The following is a 19,083-nucleotide window of genomic DNA, read 5'->3' on the forward strand; positions in this document are numbered from 1 at the left end:
TGGCTTTCTCCCTGACCTATAGCTTTAGAGAATCACTTAACCACTTGGACCCATACCTTTCCTGTCTGTGAACTATGAGAGTCATAATTCCAATTACCTATCTTTTCTTGAAACGAGTCAGCACAAGTTGCTCTTTGCAAGTGCTTTGAGAAGCTTGAGGAAAAGATGACTGATAGGGATGAAAATCATTTGCTCAGGGTAACGCACTCCCCTTTGATGAAACAGAGATGCATCTTGGCCCCATCTAAGAGGCTTTGCTTTCTGACACATAAATATGGACTCATCATAAGGTGGGTCTCTACAAGAGATTTGTGCTCCCAGCAACAACAACGATAATATTATTAAAGAAAAACAGAGGGTCAGAGAGGTGAAACAACTTGCCCAGCTAATAAAGGGCAGGGCTAGAAGCTGCTAGAATCTTGTTTCTGGCCACAGGGCATAAATGAGCAGCTTCAGTTGTACCTCTAGCCATGGCTTTTCTCCTCTGTCCATTTGTTTATTTTCTTTTAATAGGCTTTATTTTTTAGAAAAGTTTAAGATTTACAGAAAAATGGAGAAGATAGCACAGCGTTCCTATAAACCCCAGACCCAATTAGTAACTTACATTAATGTGATACATTTGTTATAATTAGTGGACCCATACTGATCCATTAAAACCAACTAAAGTCCATGGTTTTGGTTTTTTTTTTTTTACATTTCCTTAGTTTTTAACCTGATGTCATTTTTCTAATTCCACCCAGGACCCCACATTATATTTAATAGTCATGGGGCAGTGGCTTTTGAGGGGAACTGAATTCAGCAGAGATCAGGATGGCGGAATTCATGCAAAGGTCAGACACAGTCATGTGAGACAACCCCAGTAAAAACGTACTTCTGCAGGTTTTCCCATCTTCACGGAGTATATACCCTTCAAAGCACTGGCACACAAAAGAGTCTTCATTGCTTACACACGAATGTTCACAGCCGTGATCCCCCAAGGCACAGGAGTCCAATTCTGGGAATCCAATTGGAGTGAGAGAAACAGAAGGAAATGGTTCATACATTACTGACTTATTCAATCTTTTTTTAGTAACTTATTCCATCTTAAAAGATATTTGAGACACCTTAAATTAAAACACTGTCTTATCCCACAATGCACATTTCAAAACAGAAAATATGTCTAGGGGCGAAAAATTCTTCATATATAAAGAGTACACAAAATAAAATCATTTCTATAAAAATGCACAAAACACATGAAAGATGATTTATTAGGAGGAGAGCTATAACATGGCCTGTAAATATTAGAAAATAAGTGCATCTTTGTTGGCTATCATATAACCATGATATCAACTTATCAAATATCTACTTATGTACGCAGGTACGTGTCACACTTAGGTAATCCGTTCTTCATCTGCTCCTGCTGTCATCAACTATTTCATGCGTTCCTACTCTGAGTCAGGTACTCTTCTAGGTTCTGGTGATTTAACAATGAATAAGACACCGTTTCCACTTCTGTGAAGCTTTCCCGGCAGGTGTGGGAGGGAAGAAGGGGAAAGACAATAAAACAAATAAATATGTCAGACAGAGAAATGGCTGTGGAGAAAAGCAGGAGAAGGGAGAGAGAATGTTCCTAGGCTGGAGAGGGCTTGTATTTCACATTCTGCAGGCAGATACAGTGCCCCTGAGCAGAGCCCTGAGGAGACGAGTAAGTGTGTGGTATTTGGATGGAACAGCACCCTCAGCAAGGAACAGCATTTGCAAACTGCAGAGGTAGGAGCATATGTGGCACATTTCAGGAAGAGCAAAGAGATAGCTGGGACCCACGCAACTGAGCCTGGCAGGGGATGAGGCCAGTAAGGCCAGCAAGGGGCAGACCCTATGGGCTTCACGGGCAGCAGTGGGATCTGAGTGAGGAAGGGTCCCTGGAGGGTTTTTGAGCAGTGAGGTCACATGAACTGGCTTTGTCATAAAAGGCGTACTCAGTGTGGGTGAGATAGAGCATGGAGAGCTGGGAGAAACCTCTTCCCGGAAGCCCGGTGGCCCCGATCAGGATGGTGACAAGTGTCAGACTGTTGGCTGTATATTGAAGGTAGAGCCTACAAGCTTTGCTGATGGGTTGATTCACAGAGGCCATCTTCATATGTATAAGAGAGAAGAGGCACGGATACCCAAGGTTGCAGGACAGAGCAAAAAGAAGGGCTTTGCCTCCACAGTGCTGGGGTGGCTTCTGTTTGTGACTCTGTAAAAATCAAGCTGATATTTTAAAAGCCTGATATTGAGGCCAGGGGGAAGTGACTTCTTATAAGAACAATACACAATTCTGAGTCAACGCCATCATTTCAGATGGAGGAGAATTTGACAATGGATACACACTGAAGTTATGAAAGCAAGGCTCCAAAGTACATAATCACTTGTACAATCGGGACAGACCATACACTTATTTCTAAGGCATTTTTGCAGTATTTCTTTTTGGAGGGGAGTCCTGAGAACTGCCCTGTGGATCAGTCAAGGCAACTGTTCTTATTCTCACTCACTGCGAGACTCAGGCTGGGGAAGGCTAATGGCTTGCCAAGATCAACTGCTAATAAGTGATAGCATCAGACTCAACATGTAATCTTCTGATAATAAATCCCACGTTTTCCCCCAACTATACTGCATTGCCATATGGTAAAGTAAGCCTTCAAACATGAAGGGAATTTTGCCCATCTTCTTTTGGGCAGATGTGCTGCCAAAATCTTTGAACAATGGGAAAATATTATGTTAACTAAAATTATAACTGCAGAAGAGAGTCAAAGCAGAGCTGGCCTGTCATGTTTGCTCTGAACATGACTGACTTCTCTGGGCACAATCTAGACTCATTATTAATGCAGAATATTCCCCAGTGGCTTCGGGTCGTTCCTCACATAGTGTTGAGTGGAAATACAATTGAGTGATCCACAATACAGACAGCTGGCTGGCTGTGGAGGTGAGCATTTTTTCCCCACCATGAATTTATATTAAGAATACTCCATTTTCCAACATAATAAAACAGCTGTAACTCTTTCAGGCCAGCCTTGTCAAGCCATAATGCAGACAGATACCCTCCCCCCAGCCCCCAACCCAGGACACCCTTTCTTTCTGGAGCTTCCTCTATGCCCTGTCCTGGCTCCGTCTCAGACCGTCATGGAGAAGAGTGGCTGAGTCTTGCCACACAGACCCTGAGCCATGGTGGTCTGCACCTGCACTGGCCAGATGCATCAGGAGCCTGCCGAGCCCAAAGCCACTGTCTACGTCACCCTTGGCTACGTACAATCACAGCAGCTCCCAGCCCAGAGTTTCTGAGTTCTCCTGAGAGCTCGTTCACATTAGCAGCTGTTTGAAATTTTATTGAGTGCATGCTTTTTATTTTTTTTAAGATTTTTACATTTATTTATTTGAGAGAGAGAGAGAGAGAGAAAGAGCAAGCACAAGCTGGGGGAGGGGCAGAGGGAGAGAAAGAGAAGCAGGCTACCTACTCAGAGGGGAGCCCAACGTGGAGCTTGATCCCAGGACCCCAAGATCATGACCTGACCCAAAGGCAGCTGCTTAACCAACTGGGTCACCCAGGTGCCCCAACTGGGTGCATGCTTTGAAAGCACAGGTGGAATTTGGGTTTTTAATCTTTTCCCTCCTTGTCCCCTTAGAGCATCTAATCGGTTGACCGTAGAGCAGTGGTGAGTTCTCCACCTCATGTGAACATTAGAATCACTGGCAGAGATATTTTTAAAGGCAGAACAGGCAAATGGTTCAAAATTCAAACACATTAAAGGGATATGTCCCCTAAGGAGGGGTATCTGGCATCATCTACCAAAGTTACACAATGGACCTTTGACCCCAGAACCTCACTTCAGGAATTCTCTCCTACAAGTACCTGGCACCACAGGAAGGGATATACTTTCAAGCTATTCGTGGCAGCATTGTTTGTAATAATGACAAGTGGGAAACAACCCAAGTTTCCGGCAACAAGGAATTAAGCAGCTGTAAAAAGAATGAGAATGTTCTCTCTGTAAAGATCTGAAATCTTCAAAAAGTACCATTGAAGGAAGAAAAAAAAAGGCAGAGGATGGGGTATATAGAGTACAACATTTTTTGTGTGGGTAAGAAAAGGAGTGGGTACTCACGTAAAGAAACATGAAGGATAAATAATAAACTAATGAAAATGTATTAGTTATCTGTTGCTGTGTAACAAGTTACCCCAAAACCTAGTAGCATAAAACAACATTCATTATCTCACACAGTTTCTAGGGGTCTGGAATCCAGGAGAGGCTCAGCTGGGGAGTTCTTTCTCGGGGTCTCTCATGAGTCTGGGGTCACACTGTCAGCAGGGACTGTGGTGATCTCAAGGCTCTACTGGAGCTAAAGGATATGCTTCTGAGCTCACTCATGTTGTTTTTTTGTTGTTTTGGTTTTTTGGGTTTTTTTTTTTTTTAGATTTTATTTATTTATTTATTTGAAAGAGAGATCACAAGTAGGCAGAGAGGCAGGTAGAGAGGGGTGGGGAAGCAGGCTCCCTGCCGAGCAGGGAGCCCAATGCGGGGCTCAATCCCAGGACCCTGAGATCATGACCTGAGCTGAAGGCAGAAGCTTAACCCACTGAGCCACCCAGGCGCCCCTCACTCATATCTTTATTGGCCGACATCACTCAGTTTCTCACTGGAAGGAGGCTTCAGTTCCTCAGCATGTGGGCTTCTCCACAGGGCAACTTATAACATGGCTTCCCTGAGAGCAATGATCCAAGAAATGATCGAGAGGGCTCCAGATGGCAGCCACAGTGTCTCTTATAACTTAATTTGAGAAGTGACAAGCCATGGTTCTTTCCATATGCTATCGGTCACACAGACCAACAGTGAAGGAGGGGTCCACACAAGTGTATGACTACCATGAGATGAGGATCACTGGTGGCCATCTTGGAGGCTGGCTACCACCGCTTACTGATAGGAAGGGAGATAGGGAATAGGATGGGAGGGCAAGAGGGGGAGCAAAGCTTCTTCTTCTTGTTTTTTTGTTTTTTTTTAAGATTTTATTTATTTATTTCTTAGAGTGAGCACAGGCAGACAGAGTGGCAGGCAGAGGCAGAGGGCAAGGAGACCGATGCGGGACTTGATCCCACGATGCTGGGATCATGACCTGAGCTGAAGGCAGCCACTTAACCAACTGAGCCACCCAGGCATCCCAGGAGCAAAGCTTCTTAACATACATTTTTTCATATTGTTTTGAGTCTTAAACCATATAAACCCCTTACTTATCCCTTTTTTTTTTTTTAAGAGAGCTAGAAAGAATGTGCACATGGTGCAGGGGGACAGGAGGCGGGGCAAGGAAGAGGCAATCTCGTGACCCTGAGATCATGACCTGAGCTCAAATGAAGAGTCAGATGATTAACCGACTAAGCCACTCTGGCGCCCCAACCCCTTACCTACTTCAAAAATAGGCCAAAATTTAAATAAAAATTCTTATGGGGAGCAAAGGATTTACAATGAAAAGTTTGCCTCTCTCTCACCTTTGACCTTCTACATCATCACTTTTAAAGCCAGCACCATCATTTAACCAGTGTTTTATTCAGGCGGGCATTTAGGCGGTGCCTAGTCTCCTACTATTATAAACATTACTGTAATGGATATTCTTGCGTATATAGTTTCGCCTACAGCATGAAGACCTATCTGAAAGATAAATATCCGGAAGCAAAAATGCCCAGTTAAAAGGTATGAACATTTAAAAGCTGATAAACATTTCCAAGTTGTCCTCTAACGAGGTTACACCAGTGTAAGATAGTCCTGGCTTCTGGGGGTCTAGGGTGCTTCCTGGGCATCTGGCTGTCTTAAAATCCTCACAGGTGATTCCAATAAACTACCCGAGGAGAGATGCGGTTGCTGGACCCAGACCTTGCATCCAGACACCTTCTCAAGCATCTAGATTACTCTGCGCCTCCACCACCAAGAACCAGACACCGCTCTTTTTCTTGGGCTGCTGCATCTCCTGACTGGTTTCCACACACTCTTTTACCCCCTCCAATCCATTCCCTCCCCTTGTCCTAAGACCTCTTTCAAAATGCACATCTTCTCACATCACTTCCGCCCTCTGCCTGAGATCCTCAGAGTCTTTGGAAAAGACAGAATCCCTGAAGCGTCCTCTGGGCCACCCTCCCCCAGCTCTGAGTACTGTTGTTCAATGCGTAACTCAGTACCAAATGGAGGGCCCAGTCACCACCATGGTCGGTACAGCCACTGCTCTGCCTCTCCTTCCTCAGTCTCCCTGCACTACTGAGGTCTTCCTGGACCTCCCCACACGGGGCTTCAAAGCAGCAGGCATCCGCCCCTCCGATACCACTGCTGTCACTGAACAAACCTGCTGGTTTGGGTCTTCACCTGTGCTCTCCCTGGGCTGTGCTCGCATGGGCTCTGATCAAGAGACCACACGCTCACTCCGCCTGTCCTTTCCTCCTGCATCTCCCATTGCCCAGGGCAACGCCTGGTACACAACAGGCCCTGTAAACACCTGGTGAGTAAAAGGAAACATTTCTTCAGTTTCCCACTCTGAAAGTTAAGGGTAACCAGACCGTCCACCCAGGGGTTTTGTGCAGATGTTTTTATTTTTTATTTATTTTTTTAAGATTTTATTTATTCATCTGAGAGAGACAGAGAGAGAGCATGAGTAGGAGAGGGCCAGAGGGAGAGGGAGAAGCAGACTCCCACTGAGCAGGGAGCCCAGTGCAGGGCTCCATCCCAGGACCCAGAACACAACCTGAGCCAAAGGCAGATGCTTAACCATCTGAGCCACGCAGGCACCCTTTATTTTTCTTATTTTATTAAAGGCTTTATCTAGGGGGGGTGCACCTGGGTGGCTCAGTCAGTTAAACATCTGACTTGGCCTCAGCTTAGGTCTTGATCTCAGAGTCACGAACTCAAGCCCTGCATTGGGTGTGGAGCCTACTTTAAAAAAATATATATATTTTTAAGTAATCTCTATACCCAACATGAGACTTCAACTCATCACCCCAAGATCAATAGTCACATGCTTTACTGACTGAGCCAGCCTGGTGCCCCTAAGATTTTATTTTATCATTTTATTGAAACATTTTATTTTTAAGTAATCTCTATACCCAAAGTGGGGCTTGAACTCATGACCCCAAGATTAAGAGTTGCATGGGCAAGGGCACCTGGGTGGCTCAGTTGGTTGAGCCCCTGACTTTGGCTCAGGTCATGATTTCAGGGTCCTGGGATCAAGCCCCCTGTCAGGCTCCCTGCTCAGCAGGGGGTCTGCTTGTCCCTCTGCCCCCACCACTCCCAGCTCAGGCTTGCTCTCTTTCTCTCTCTCAAATAAGTAAATAAAATCTCACCAAAAAAAACCAGAGTTGCATGTGCAGATTTTTTTTTTTTTAAAGATTGTATTTATTTATTTGACAGAGAGAGAGAGACAGTGAGCAGGGGAACACAAGCAGGGGGAGCAGGAGAGGGAGAAGCAGGCTTCCCGCCGAGCAGGGAGCCCGATGCGGGGCTCGATCCCAGGACCCTGGGACCATGACCTTAATGACTGAGCCCCTCAGGCGCCCTGTGCAGATGTTTTAAATGAGAGCCCTGTGGAGGCTGGATGCTGGGGGGTCCTCACTCTCTCCCCCACACCAGCCTTGCAGAGCGCACACTTCACATCTGCTCAGCAAAATGTCCAGTTTCTATCAATCCCATCGAGGATGCTCTGGGTCCCTCATAAGTTAAAGAACCACATGTGGTAAGTTAGAAAACGCCCAAAGTGCACTGCAGTCAACTTCCTGACAGGTTCTAGCTGCTTCCTCTTCAAGAGGGAAACCAACTTGGAGTCAGCTTCCTCCCAGAGCCAGATGGTCCCCTATGGGAAAGTACTTCAGTGTTTCCAGAACAGGCAGAGGGAGCCACCATTCCTGAGTCATCATCATGGGGCGCCTTCAGCCCAGGGAGAACCGTCGGTACCCCAGCAAGGAGTACATCCATTCAGCAAGTGTTTCTGGAGCACTTTGCTGAGCACCCCACAGACCTTGTCTTGGGGCTGGAAGGGCCCGGGAGATTAACTGATCCAACCCTTTATTTTAGAGCTGAGGAAACGGATGGCCAGAGAGGAGAAGTGACTTTCCCAAGGTCTCTGAGTCTGCCGAGGTGAACTGTGTCAGCTGTGCTGGGGACAAAGCTGGGATTAGACCACAAATCTACCACCTTCGTGTTTTCTGGTCCAACAGCACATCAGAGCTCAGCAGAGTCTCCTCAGGCTGGGAGATTGTCAGAGAACAGAATCAGATCATTTCCTCAAAGGAGGCTGGGCCTCCAAACAGTATCATGTAACTCTAGAGGCTGTAGGTGGTCTGTCCCCCTGCTCCTCAGGTCCCGTTCTCCCCCCGCTGCCCTCGAGCACTCAGTACTCAACACTCAGCACACTCGCTCTCTGGGCTTCTGCATGCTGTTTCCTGCGCCTGGGAAGCTCTTCCTCTTCTGTCTTAGGCTGTTCTGGCTCCTATATCAAAACACCATAGACTGGGTGGCTTGTAAACAGCAGAAATTTATAGCCTCCCGTTCTGGAGGCTGGCATCTGAGATCAGAGTGCCGGCTTGGTTGGGTGAGGACCCTCTTCCAGGCTGGAGACCTCTCCCTGTACCCTCACATGGTGGAAGGGATTGGGGGAGGTACGGGGGTGGTTCTGCGGGATCTCCTCTATTAGGCCACTAATCCCATTCATGAGAGCCCCATGTTCATGACCTGATCACCCCCAAAACCCCACCTTCTGATACCATCACCTGTGGGAGTTAGGATGTCAACATATGAACTTGGGAAGACAGCAACACTCAGTCCATCATACCCTCCATCTCTGGCTAGCTCACTCCTTCAATCTCCAGATGTCAGATCGACTAGCTGAGGGTTCCTTGGCCCCACGCCCCTGGGGTGCCTCTTCTTCCCACATCACATGAAAGGTTTTTAATTTCCTTCTTCCCTGAGAAACTTTAAACTCTTGTCAGGGCAGAAACAGAACCGGCATCCACCCCAGGAAGGCAGGCTCAGTGCCCGGCACATCGTGCCCGGCACGCTGCAAGTTCAGGGTCAATATCTGTGGAGAATGAGAGCAAATAGATTGAGAGCTTAAGGAGGTGTCCAGACTCAAATCCAGAGTCGAGACTCCTAGGACAAACTACTGAGAAACATCACTTAAATAAAACAGATGAGGAGGTATGAAAATCTCAGGAGGCAGGAAGAACACATTTCCCTCCAGGAGAAGAATGCGCTTCCTTTCATCCTTAAGGAGGCAGGTCCGCACCTTCCATTCAGCTCCTGTCTTGAAGGGGATCTACAATCTGTGATCAGGATGATTACAGGTTTCAGGACAAAGCAGGGGTGTTCCGGACCCACATCCAACGAGCCTGCGCGCTGATGGAGACAGCAGCACTTCCATCCAGATTCCTCATCCGGTGAGTCACGGATGTCTGTGGCATGGCTACGGCTGGGTCATGTGTTCCGTGGTCTCGCACCTCTGTGGTGCTGACAGACTGCAATCCTGTGTCTGCAGCTCCACGTGGGAGGTTGTGAAAACCAGCCCAGCCCCGGAGGGAGAAAGCCACCGTGGCCTGCCAGGAGGGTAATGAGGCCCCGGAGATAGAATTACACCATTTGGGGGCATTTCTTATAATAAAACTAGGAACAGCTAATCGTTCTCTAACTATGTAATGGCTTTTGCTCAGACAACCCCAAAAATGGCTGAGCTGAGTCGTCCCCTTAGAGGGCACCTCACTCTGGGCACAAGGTCCCGAATCAGGGGACCCAGGTTCTGGTCCTGACTGTGCCGCTGACCCTCAGGCCCAGCTTGGAGGCACCAGTTCCCTTCCTGGGCTTGTTTCCCACCAAAGAAACGGAAGACCTCGAAGCTTCCTTCTCCTGTAATGTGAATACACTGAGGGTGAAGGTGGTCTTCTCCCCTCACTCCATGCTAAGGACTGAATTGTGTCCCCCTCCCCGCTACCAAATTCTTACTTTGCAATCCTACACCCCAGTGTGGGGGTTTTGGGAAATGAGATCTTTGGGAGGTAAGGAGGTAATGAGTTGCAGATGAGGTGGGGACCCCGTGATGGGATTAGGGTCCTTAGAGCTTGTTCCTGTCCCACCCCCCCACCCCCCACCCTCCAACTACCACCGTGAGAAGATGGAGCAAGAAGGCAGCCATCTGCAAGGCAAGAAGAGGGTTCTCATCAGAACACGACCATGCCGGCACCTTGATTTGGGACTTCCAGCTTCCCGAAGGCTCCCTGTAGTGGCTGGACAAGGACTCCCAGTGCTCTGTGGCTTGTAGCCCAGATTCCCGTCAGCACCCTGCCCTTGCCAGAGTCTGACAGCAGCCTTTGGGGCTCATGAGTCTGGCTTCTCCCAGGGTGGCCCATCTCTACGGCCCCTCCGATGGAAGCGGGCCCAGCCCTAGGAGGTAGGTCTCTTAAAGGCAAGGTGCTACCTCAGCCATTGCCTCACTGCAGGGCAGTCTAACAGTGGGAGAAAAGCTAGGGTTTAAAGCAGTTTACAAGTTCCCCAAACATTTCAAATTTGTCTCTCCCTGTGCCACTTGGCAACCCTGAGGGAGAGGCAGAAATCATCATTCCAAGTTGACAGTTGAGCAATCTGATCCAGAAAGGGTCAAGTCTTTTGGCCGGGGTGGAAGCAGCAATATTTAAACCCAGTCTCTGGGCTCTCAGTTCAGTATTCTTTTGACTCTGTCACATTATTTCTCAGATCTGTGCAAAGGGTAGCATGGGGTGAGAGGGCAGAGAAGACGCGCCCAGTGGGCTGGCAGCGGGAAGTTCTCCGTGGGGAATGTCGGCTACAGGCGGGGTTTCCACCAGCAAGGCTGCGAAGGGAAGGCGGCGCTAAATGGAGAAAGGACAGCCTGGAGGTACAGTGGCCACTCAGAGAATAATGGGAGTTACCCTCTTGAGGAACTGGGGCAATCGGGGAAGACCTGGGGTGGGGCTCGAGAGGTGGAGGAAGGGATTCTCTGACATGGCCAAGTTGAGAAATGCAACTGGAACTTTCTTTGGGGGACAGTGGGGAGCCACTGAAGGCTGCTGCACAGGGAGCGGGGCCTGTGCCCGGTACCACAGGAGAAAAAGACAGGTGGTCTCTGACCATTCACTCTCTCACTCGATGAACTTGGTTAAGCATCTCCTGTGGGCCAGACCTGGGAACTCTGACTCAGAACAAGACTCGGTGTCACCCCAGGAGCTGGCACCCTAGTGGACAGTGGGCTCTGTGCACATCCAGCCTGCGGAGTCTTTCCTGATGCTGGGACGCCCTTGCAGAAGTCTACCTCAGGGAAGTCACCAGGAGCTAGAAGGGGAGGAGGCCTCTCAGCTGCAGCTTCTGTAAGACACTACCTCATTCCCCTCCCCACCGTAGCCCCCAGTCTGCGCATCAACCCCACAATGCAAGTCTCTTGGGGAGAACCTACAATCACAGTTTGGGGGCCAAGGACAAGAAGAAGGGAGGACAGGCTTCATCCCAGGGGCTGGAGAGCCCAGGGTGCCTGCAGGTGGACGGGGGTAACAATGCCCACGTAGTTTCAGGGCCCTGGGAAGGTGTGTCTGCCCTCTATGCTTCAGAGAACCTTCTGGAAAGTGAATGAAGTGTTCTTCAGGCCACCTGCTATCGAGGCTCTAAGAGGAGGCCGCCTGTCTGAAGGGTGAAGGACACCCTCACACACTGAGCTGGGCCTGGCTGGCCCGTGGCAGGCTCCCCCCTTCCCCAGCGCAGCAGATTGTTCCAAAAAGTTGGGAGTCATGTCATCAGGCTGTTTGTCAACTGGCACAGAGCTGGGAAACATAGCCCCCAGTTAACGATGGCCACATTGAAAACAAAGGCTATTATTATAGGACAGGGTGGCTGAATCATCCTGGGGCAGACAGACAGCCTTCAATTAGGGGAAGAGTTCGATGCTGGTGGGTAAAATTCATTTCTTTATGAATGGGAACCACCATTCTCAGAGGATAAATCTTTTTATTTTTATTTTTTTTTAAAGATTTTATTTATTTATTTGACAGAGAGAAATCACAAGTAGATGAAGAGGCAGGCAGAGAGAGAGAGAGAGGGAAGCAGGCTCCCTGCTGAGCAGAGAGCCCGACTCGGGACTCGATCCCAGGACCCTGAGATCATGACCTGAGCCGAAGGCAGCGGCTTAACCCACTGAGCCACCCAGGCGCCCCTCTCAGAGGATAATTCTGACCTATCTGATCATCTCAGAAGCCTTCAGAGTCACAACCACATATAAATAGATACACATCAAAATTCACTTGTGATTGCACTGCACTTAAATGGCCAAATGTGCAACATTTAAGTGTCAGAGGCCTCACTCCTATGGACCTGGGTGAGGAGGGATGGGGCATGCGACTAAAGGGGCCGTGTTTGCTGGGAAGGGCTGTGAGAATTTCTTAGGACACCCTTCAGCCAGCTGATAGTAGGCTCTTGATAATCACAGTAAGGTGTGGGGCAGGGAGGGGGGCAGGAGTCGGGAGGGTGGGTAGACAAAGGAAGGACATGAATAATCCAAGATGGGGGCGCCTGGGTGGCTCAGTGGGTTAAGCCTCTGCCTTCAGCTCAGGTCATGATCCCAGGGTCCTGGGATCGAGCCCCACATCAGGCTCTCTGCTCAGCCGGGAGCCTGTTTCCTCCTCTCTCTCTGCCTGCCTCTCTGCCTACTTGTGATCTCTGTCTGTCAAATAAATAAATAAAATCTTAAAAAAAAAAACAAAAAACCCCAAGATGATGGAAAATTAAAGCAAACCAATAAAAAAAACCATACCTCTGGCTCTGGCATGCAGCCCCATGTAGACGCAGTTCCCCGCGCCCACCCTCCTTCTGTGCCCCAATGCCCTCCCCGTGCCAGTGGCAGTAGCCGCAGGCCAGCCACAGAGGGATGATCCATCCGCGAGAATCTATCGCTAACTAGGAAAATGTTGTCTCGCTGTCTGCAGGGAGGGGCGCACCGCAGCTCAGCCGCCCATGTGAAAGGCCACTGTGGTACCCATAGTCAGGAAAGTTAGTCCTGTCACCAGAGAGACCAGCAGGTTAGGGGGAAGGACAAATGTAGCCCTTTCCCTCCATTTCTGACACCTTCTGTCAAAATAACTATTTTTTCTGTCTTTACCTTAGTCCACTGGGAGTACAGGGCAGAACAGACAACATTCTCCAGTGAGGAGAGAGGGAGATCTAAAGGCCAATTTTTTTTTTTAATTAATGGAGCAGTGGGATGCCTGGGTGGCTCATTCATTAAGCATCTGCCTTTGGCTCAAGTCATGATCCCATGGTTCTGGGATCGAGCCCCACATCGGGCTCCCTGCTCAGCGGAAAGCCTGATTCTCCCTCTCCCGCTCCCCTCTGCTTATATTCCCTCTCTCACTGTCTCTCTCTGTCTCTGTCAAAGAAATAAATTTAAAATCTGTTTTAGATAATTAATTAATTAATTAATGGACCAGGAAGTGGAGCTAGCTGCAAGGATATATGTGCTCAGGAATCATCACTGTTAACCTCTCCATCTGCTGACAGATTATGTGGTTGGGGGAAGGAAGTTTTCTCAGGAACCTCCCCTCTCCCAAGACTGACTTCTATGGAGTCCCACAGGCCAGGGCTGGGACCCACTCCTTTAACAGAGGGAGCCTTAGACTCCTGACTCAACCTGAGCTGCGGTTTCCCCACAAGGGGGACTCCACAGTGGGGAGAAGCACTAAGGCTCAAATCACTGAACGAGGCCTTTAATGCCCACTCGCACAGGCCCAGCGAGACCCTGCCTGGCTCCACGCTCCACCCACAGCCGGCCTGTACCAAGTCCCGCTTATCACCGGACCCAGAGCACTCACTGGCACAGGTCTTCCCGTCCCCTCGGAGCACGTGTCCCTCAGGACACTGACAAGCAAAGGACCGGTCCGTGTTGATGCAGGCGTATTCACAACCGTGGTCACTCAGCAAGCAATAATCGGCCCCTGCAAAGCCAGACAGCCAGGTGAGGTGGGCAGGAAGGCTCTGGGCTCCTGAGGATGGCCATCAAGGGACCCCCGTCTTGTCTGTCTCCCCCCACTCACCCCACAAAGTCATGCAGTCTGCTCCCCCACCCCTCAAGGGCATGCAGCCCCCAGACGTCAGCCACCATCAGTCCCCAGAGCACAGAAAAGGCCAGAGGACCAGGAGGGCCCTGAACCACCCTCCTCTGAGGCGGCCATGTTTTTCACTCCCATTGCAAAGCTTTTCCACCAAAGAGAAGCATAGGGGGAGACTGACTGGAGCAGGTCTTGAGGTCCTCGTTGATGAGGAAGCCTTCCGAGCACTGGCAGACGTAGGACTCCTCCGTGTTCAGACACAGTTGCTCACAGCCGTGCTCCTGCTGTGCACAGTGATCCACTCCTGCGTTTGTCACACAGGAAAACACAAAATAACCCGACAATAAGGCTCACCAGCCACGGACATTAAAAACACCGAGGGCTGTGTGGGGGCGGAGGGGTGGGGTCCTAGGAGCTATTGACTTCATTGGCATCACAAAGAGCACTGCTGGAAGATTCCATTCCACCTGGTGCAACGGGCCTCTAGAAATTCAGCCTTGTTTGTTCGTTCTCGCAGTGAAGTGTCTACACCTCCCGTGTTGGGGTTAGTGACAGCAGCACTTTGTGCCAGGGCCTTGGCGCCCTCATCTACAGTCCCCAGGGCCACAGGCAGGTGGGAGTCCCATCTCAGAGAGGAAAGCAAGGCTCAGGGAGGCCCAGCTGCCTGCCCAAAGCCACAGAACTTAAGAATGAGGGCGGTGGCGTCACCCAAGCTGGGCTCAAATCCCACTGGTACCACTTCCTAGCCAGGCAATGCTGGGCAGTCCCTGGGCCTCTGGGCCATGGCTTCCCCACCTGACAAGTGGGGATGACGACAGCTGCTTTCTTAGAGGAACGTGGTGAGGAGAGGCCCTGACAGAGGTACGGCCCTCAGACTAGAGCTGACACACAGTAATCGCTGAGGGAAAGCTTACTAAGTATTGCTGGGAAAGAATTAATGGTAAAGTTTCATTTTTCTCTGAAAATGACACAGAAAAAGTGTTTTCATCCCCCCTACCCAGGACACCCAGATGCAGAAAACAACCCAGAGCCACAGGCTGCCTGTGTGGCCAATCCTGGCACCCGAGCCCAGCACAGCTGGCCCCGCTGGGCAGTGAGCAGTGAAGGACAGTGAACACAGACCTGTGGTGAGCGGCTCCCACAGACAGCCCCACAGGCTGCCTCCCAGATTTCCTTGATGGAGAAAACGCATACCCAGGGACTGGAGACACATTGAAGGCCTTGTTCCGGGCCTCTGGCTCCGCAGAAGGGCCCAGGATGGTGCCTTCTGGAACATTCCACTATTGGATGTGCCTACTGCAAACTCTTGCAGGATCTCAGGGGCCAGGAGCCTGGATTCACATCTTGGTTCCACCGTGAACCAGTCATGGGACACTGGGCAAGTTACTTAATCCTTTGGTGCCATAGTTTTCTTGTCTTTGAATAGGGATAAGGCTGTAGATGTCTCCTATGGCTACAGTGAGGATAGAGTGAGCGGGTGCCTGGAAAGGGCTCACCACAGCCTCAAGGAGTATGCACCTCTCCAGTATGCTTACTGTCATTAGGGCTGGGACTCCCTGAGTACTTGAGGGGAACAGGTTACCATGTCCTTCTTTGGGAACTCCTAGGAAGAAATGATTTGGTTTATACTCTCTTGAAGCAAAGTGGTGTTTCTTATTTGATCCAAGAGACAGTATGGCCCAGTCTCTTCTGGGGCTCATTCTGAGCCCTGCTAGGTTCCCTCAAGGCAGACTGGGAGAGAGGTACAGGTGTGGCCCCTAGGGCTCTAGGTGGGCTCCATCAGGTTGTGCCAGATCTGTCCTGGGGCGGTCAGCTGGCTGACCCCTCACTCTTGGAAGAAGGCAGAATGTGCCCAGATCCATCTTTACCAGGGCATCCCCTGCTCCCCTCAGGCTTCTCATCAGGACTCAGAGATTTCCAGAGGCAAGTGCAGAGCAGCACTAACTTTCTGGTTCAAAAGTTCTCTGACCTCTGAGATTAGTCCTTAGAAAGCCTACTTGAGGCACTTTGTTCCCTCTACAGACTGAAGGAGCACAAGTTTTCCGGAGGATTGCTCTATACCTAATACTTCATCTGTGAAATTTCCCCTTCTGGCAGTCTGAGGTCCAAATGTTCAACAGCTGCTCTGTTCTCATCCACAATCTCTCTCTGTCCACAAAGCCAGAGCAGATGTGCGGCCTGCCGGGTAGAGAGCCGCACAAAGGGCCCCTTCTGTGCTGGGCCATGTCACGGAGCCCCTCTCCCAGTGGAGCAGGGTCACAGGCCCCCACGGCAACGCTCATGAGCCCCCACCCCCGCTGGCCTGGACCAGTGGAGACTGTGCCTCATAAACCATGATGGAACCTTCCAGCTGGCAAAGCCTACAAGTTTCCATGCATTTACATCACCAAATGGAGATTTGTTGTGCCTCTTATACAAGAAAATTAAGAAAGGCTTCACAAAAAGTCCCATAATTCCCAGCTCTGCCCTCAGACCAGCTCTGTGGTAGCCCACGTACTTTCTGAGGTCTGTCCCTTTTGGCCCCTTGTCCTAGCCTGCAGCCACACTGGTCACTCTCCCAGGCTCCGTGGTCATAATGAATGATGATCTTTCATTGTGTTTTCCTTGTGCCAGGCCCAGGCTAAGAGACTGAAATGGTCCTGCTTATTCCCCTTAAAAATTCAAGTACATCATTACTGCTACTACTGTCACTTTTTTAAACAAATGGGAAAATCAAGGCTTAGCAAAGTTATATACCTCGCCTGGGAACACATGTCTGATAGGTAGTCATGCTTGGATTTTAGATTCCAGCAGGTCTGGCTTAATCAGTGCTCTCAACAGCGAAGACTAATATTAGCTGATATTTATTGAGCGTTCATTAATATTTAGTAGCACTGTGAAACATTTCCTCAGTTTCCTACTCTGAAAATTAAGGGTAACCAGACCCTCCAACCAGGGGTTTTGTGCAGATGTTTTAGCAGCACTTTTCTTTTTTTTAATTTAAATTCAATCAATTAACACATGGTGTATTATTGGTTTCAGAGGTGGAGTTCAGTGACTCATCAGTCTTCTATGATGCCCAGTGATCATTATATCACATGCCCTCCTTAAAGTCCATCACCCAGTTACCCCATCCCCACACCCCCCTCTTCTCCTGCAACCCTGTTTGTTTCCTATGATTAAGAGGCTGTTATGTTTTGTCTCTCTCTCTGATTTAGTCTTGTTTCATTTTTCTCTCCCTTCCTCTATGATCCTGTTTTATTTCTTAAGTTCCTTTTTTTTAAAAAAAATATTTTATTTATTTATTTATTTGACAGAGAAAGATCACAAGTAGGAAGAGAGGCAGGCAGAGAGAGAGAGAGGGAAGCAGGCTCCCCGCCGAGCGGAGAGCCCGATGCGGGACTCGATCCCAGGACCCAGAGATCATGACCTGAGCGGCTTATGAGTGAGATCTTATGATAATTGTCTTTCTCTGATTGGCTTATTTTGCTTAGCATAATACCCTCTAGTTCCATCCACACTGTTGCAAATGACAAGATTTCATTTTTTTGATGGCCGAGTAATATTCCATGGTGTATACATACCACACCTTCTTTACCCATTCATCTGTCCATGGACATCTGAGCTCTTCCCATAGTTTGGCTATTGTGGATATTTAGCAGCACTTTTCTAAGTGCTTTATATGTATTGATTCTTTTGATCCTTATAACCCGATCCTGGAGGTGGGTAGCATGAATAGTCCCATTTTATGGATGATGAAACTGAGGCAAGGAAAGGTAAGCCTGTCAGACCATCAGGCCCTTAGGAGACGTAGCAGCTTCAGAAGTGAGCCCCGGGGACTACATGTGAACCACGCCGTCCCATCCAAACCGCCCGCTCCAGCACACTCACGGCTGCAAGTCTTGCCATTAGGGTCCAGGGTGTAGCCCCGGCGGCAGCGACAGTAGTAGCCTTCCTCCGTGTTGATGCATTCATGCTCACAGCCTGGTTTGTTCAGCGCACAGTAGTTGATCCCTGAGGGGAGAAAGGGCAGACTCTCCTGAAGGTTCTGAGCTTCCACGGCTGTGCGGTCAGCCCCTCACAGCACACACCTAGTAAACAAGGCGCTCTAAAGGACAGAGAAGACAACTCTTGCTCTCTGGGAGCTGGTTTGAAGGAGAACCTGGGATCAGAAGTCTGGATTTCTCCAGCTTGGGTCTTTCTGCCTTTTGATGACCAAAGGCTGATGAAATGAGTTGAGGACCATAATCCCTAGCCTGTCCCTTCACAAGAAAGAAACACCCAGAAAATCTAGTTAGTCTTTTCTTCCAGTTAACCTGATCACTAGGGTTCAAAGCAGTGATATCTGACAATGACATTGAACAGCACAAGGCAGAGCCAACAAAAGTTCATCGTGCAAAACACATCCAGCTTCCTAGGGGAGGCAGGACAGTGCAGTTCCATTGAGAAGGGTCCAAAGGCTTAAGCTCGCTCTACGTGAGATCATGGCGGCCTCCATATCAAAAAAGTGGAGAAGACACATCTGATGCTGCTCCGGGATGTGGCAGTTGTGTCCTGTATAGACATTTGTCCCGATCCAAACTCAAGTTTCTGCCCCTAGATGGGAGTGGCATTATAACCAGGAGCCAACAAGCATTTCATTTCCTGGTAGAAAATGTTTGAATCACAGGACCTCGCAAAGAGCAGGTTATAGGGGAGATGGAGAACAGGGAAGTCAAATGACCTCATGGAGGGCCTTCATGAGACTGGTGTTGGAAGAACTGTCACATTAGTGGCTGAACTGAAGCTGTCTAACTCATTGTTCTTTCTTCTGGGGATGTGGTAGACACTGCTGGTTGCCTTGACAACAACCATTACCCTGTCTTCTTGGCACTGAACCCTGACCCCCAAGGCATGAGTCATGACTGATCTAAGCCAGCCTGGCAACCATCCCTCCAAGGGGCTATGATGCGTTCTCCCAGGTGACTGGTGGGTGGAACTTTCTAAGGGCACAGAGTCTGAGCAGAAGTGGCTGCAGACGGAGCACA

At 49.3% G+C, this 19,083-nt stretch overlaps 1 protein-coding gene across 4 annotated transcripts in view; it reads right to left on the minus strand.

Moving 5' to 3' along the window:
• Positions 1–19,083, minus strand: part of MATN2 (matrilin 2) — a 128,194-nt gene that overhangs the window by 14,693 nt on the left and 94,418 nt on the right. For all 4 annotated transcript variants that reach the window (XM_044245235.1, XM_044245234.1, XM_044245233.1 and 1 more), the window contains exons 7-10: positions 17,948–18,070; positions 14,259–14,381; positions 13,841–13,963; positions 872–994 (exon numbers count right to left, since the gene is read on the minus strand). In XM_044245235.1, the coding sequence (XP_044101170.1) occupies positions 872–994; positions 13,841–13,963; positions 14,259–14,381; positions 17,948–18,070 (492 nt within the window). The remainder of the gene's footprint in view (positions 1–871; positions 995–13,840; positions 13,964–14,258; positions 14,382–17,947; positions 18,071–19,083) is intronic.

This window comes from Neovison vison, chromosome 4 (assembly GCF_020171115.1).
Source record: "Neovison vison isolate M4711 chromosome 4, ASM_NN_V1, whole genome shotgun sequence".
In the NCBI taxonomy this organism is placed as follows: Eukaryota; Metazoa; Chordata; class Mammalia; order Carnivora; family Mustelidae; genus Neogale; species Neogale vison.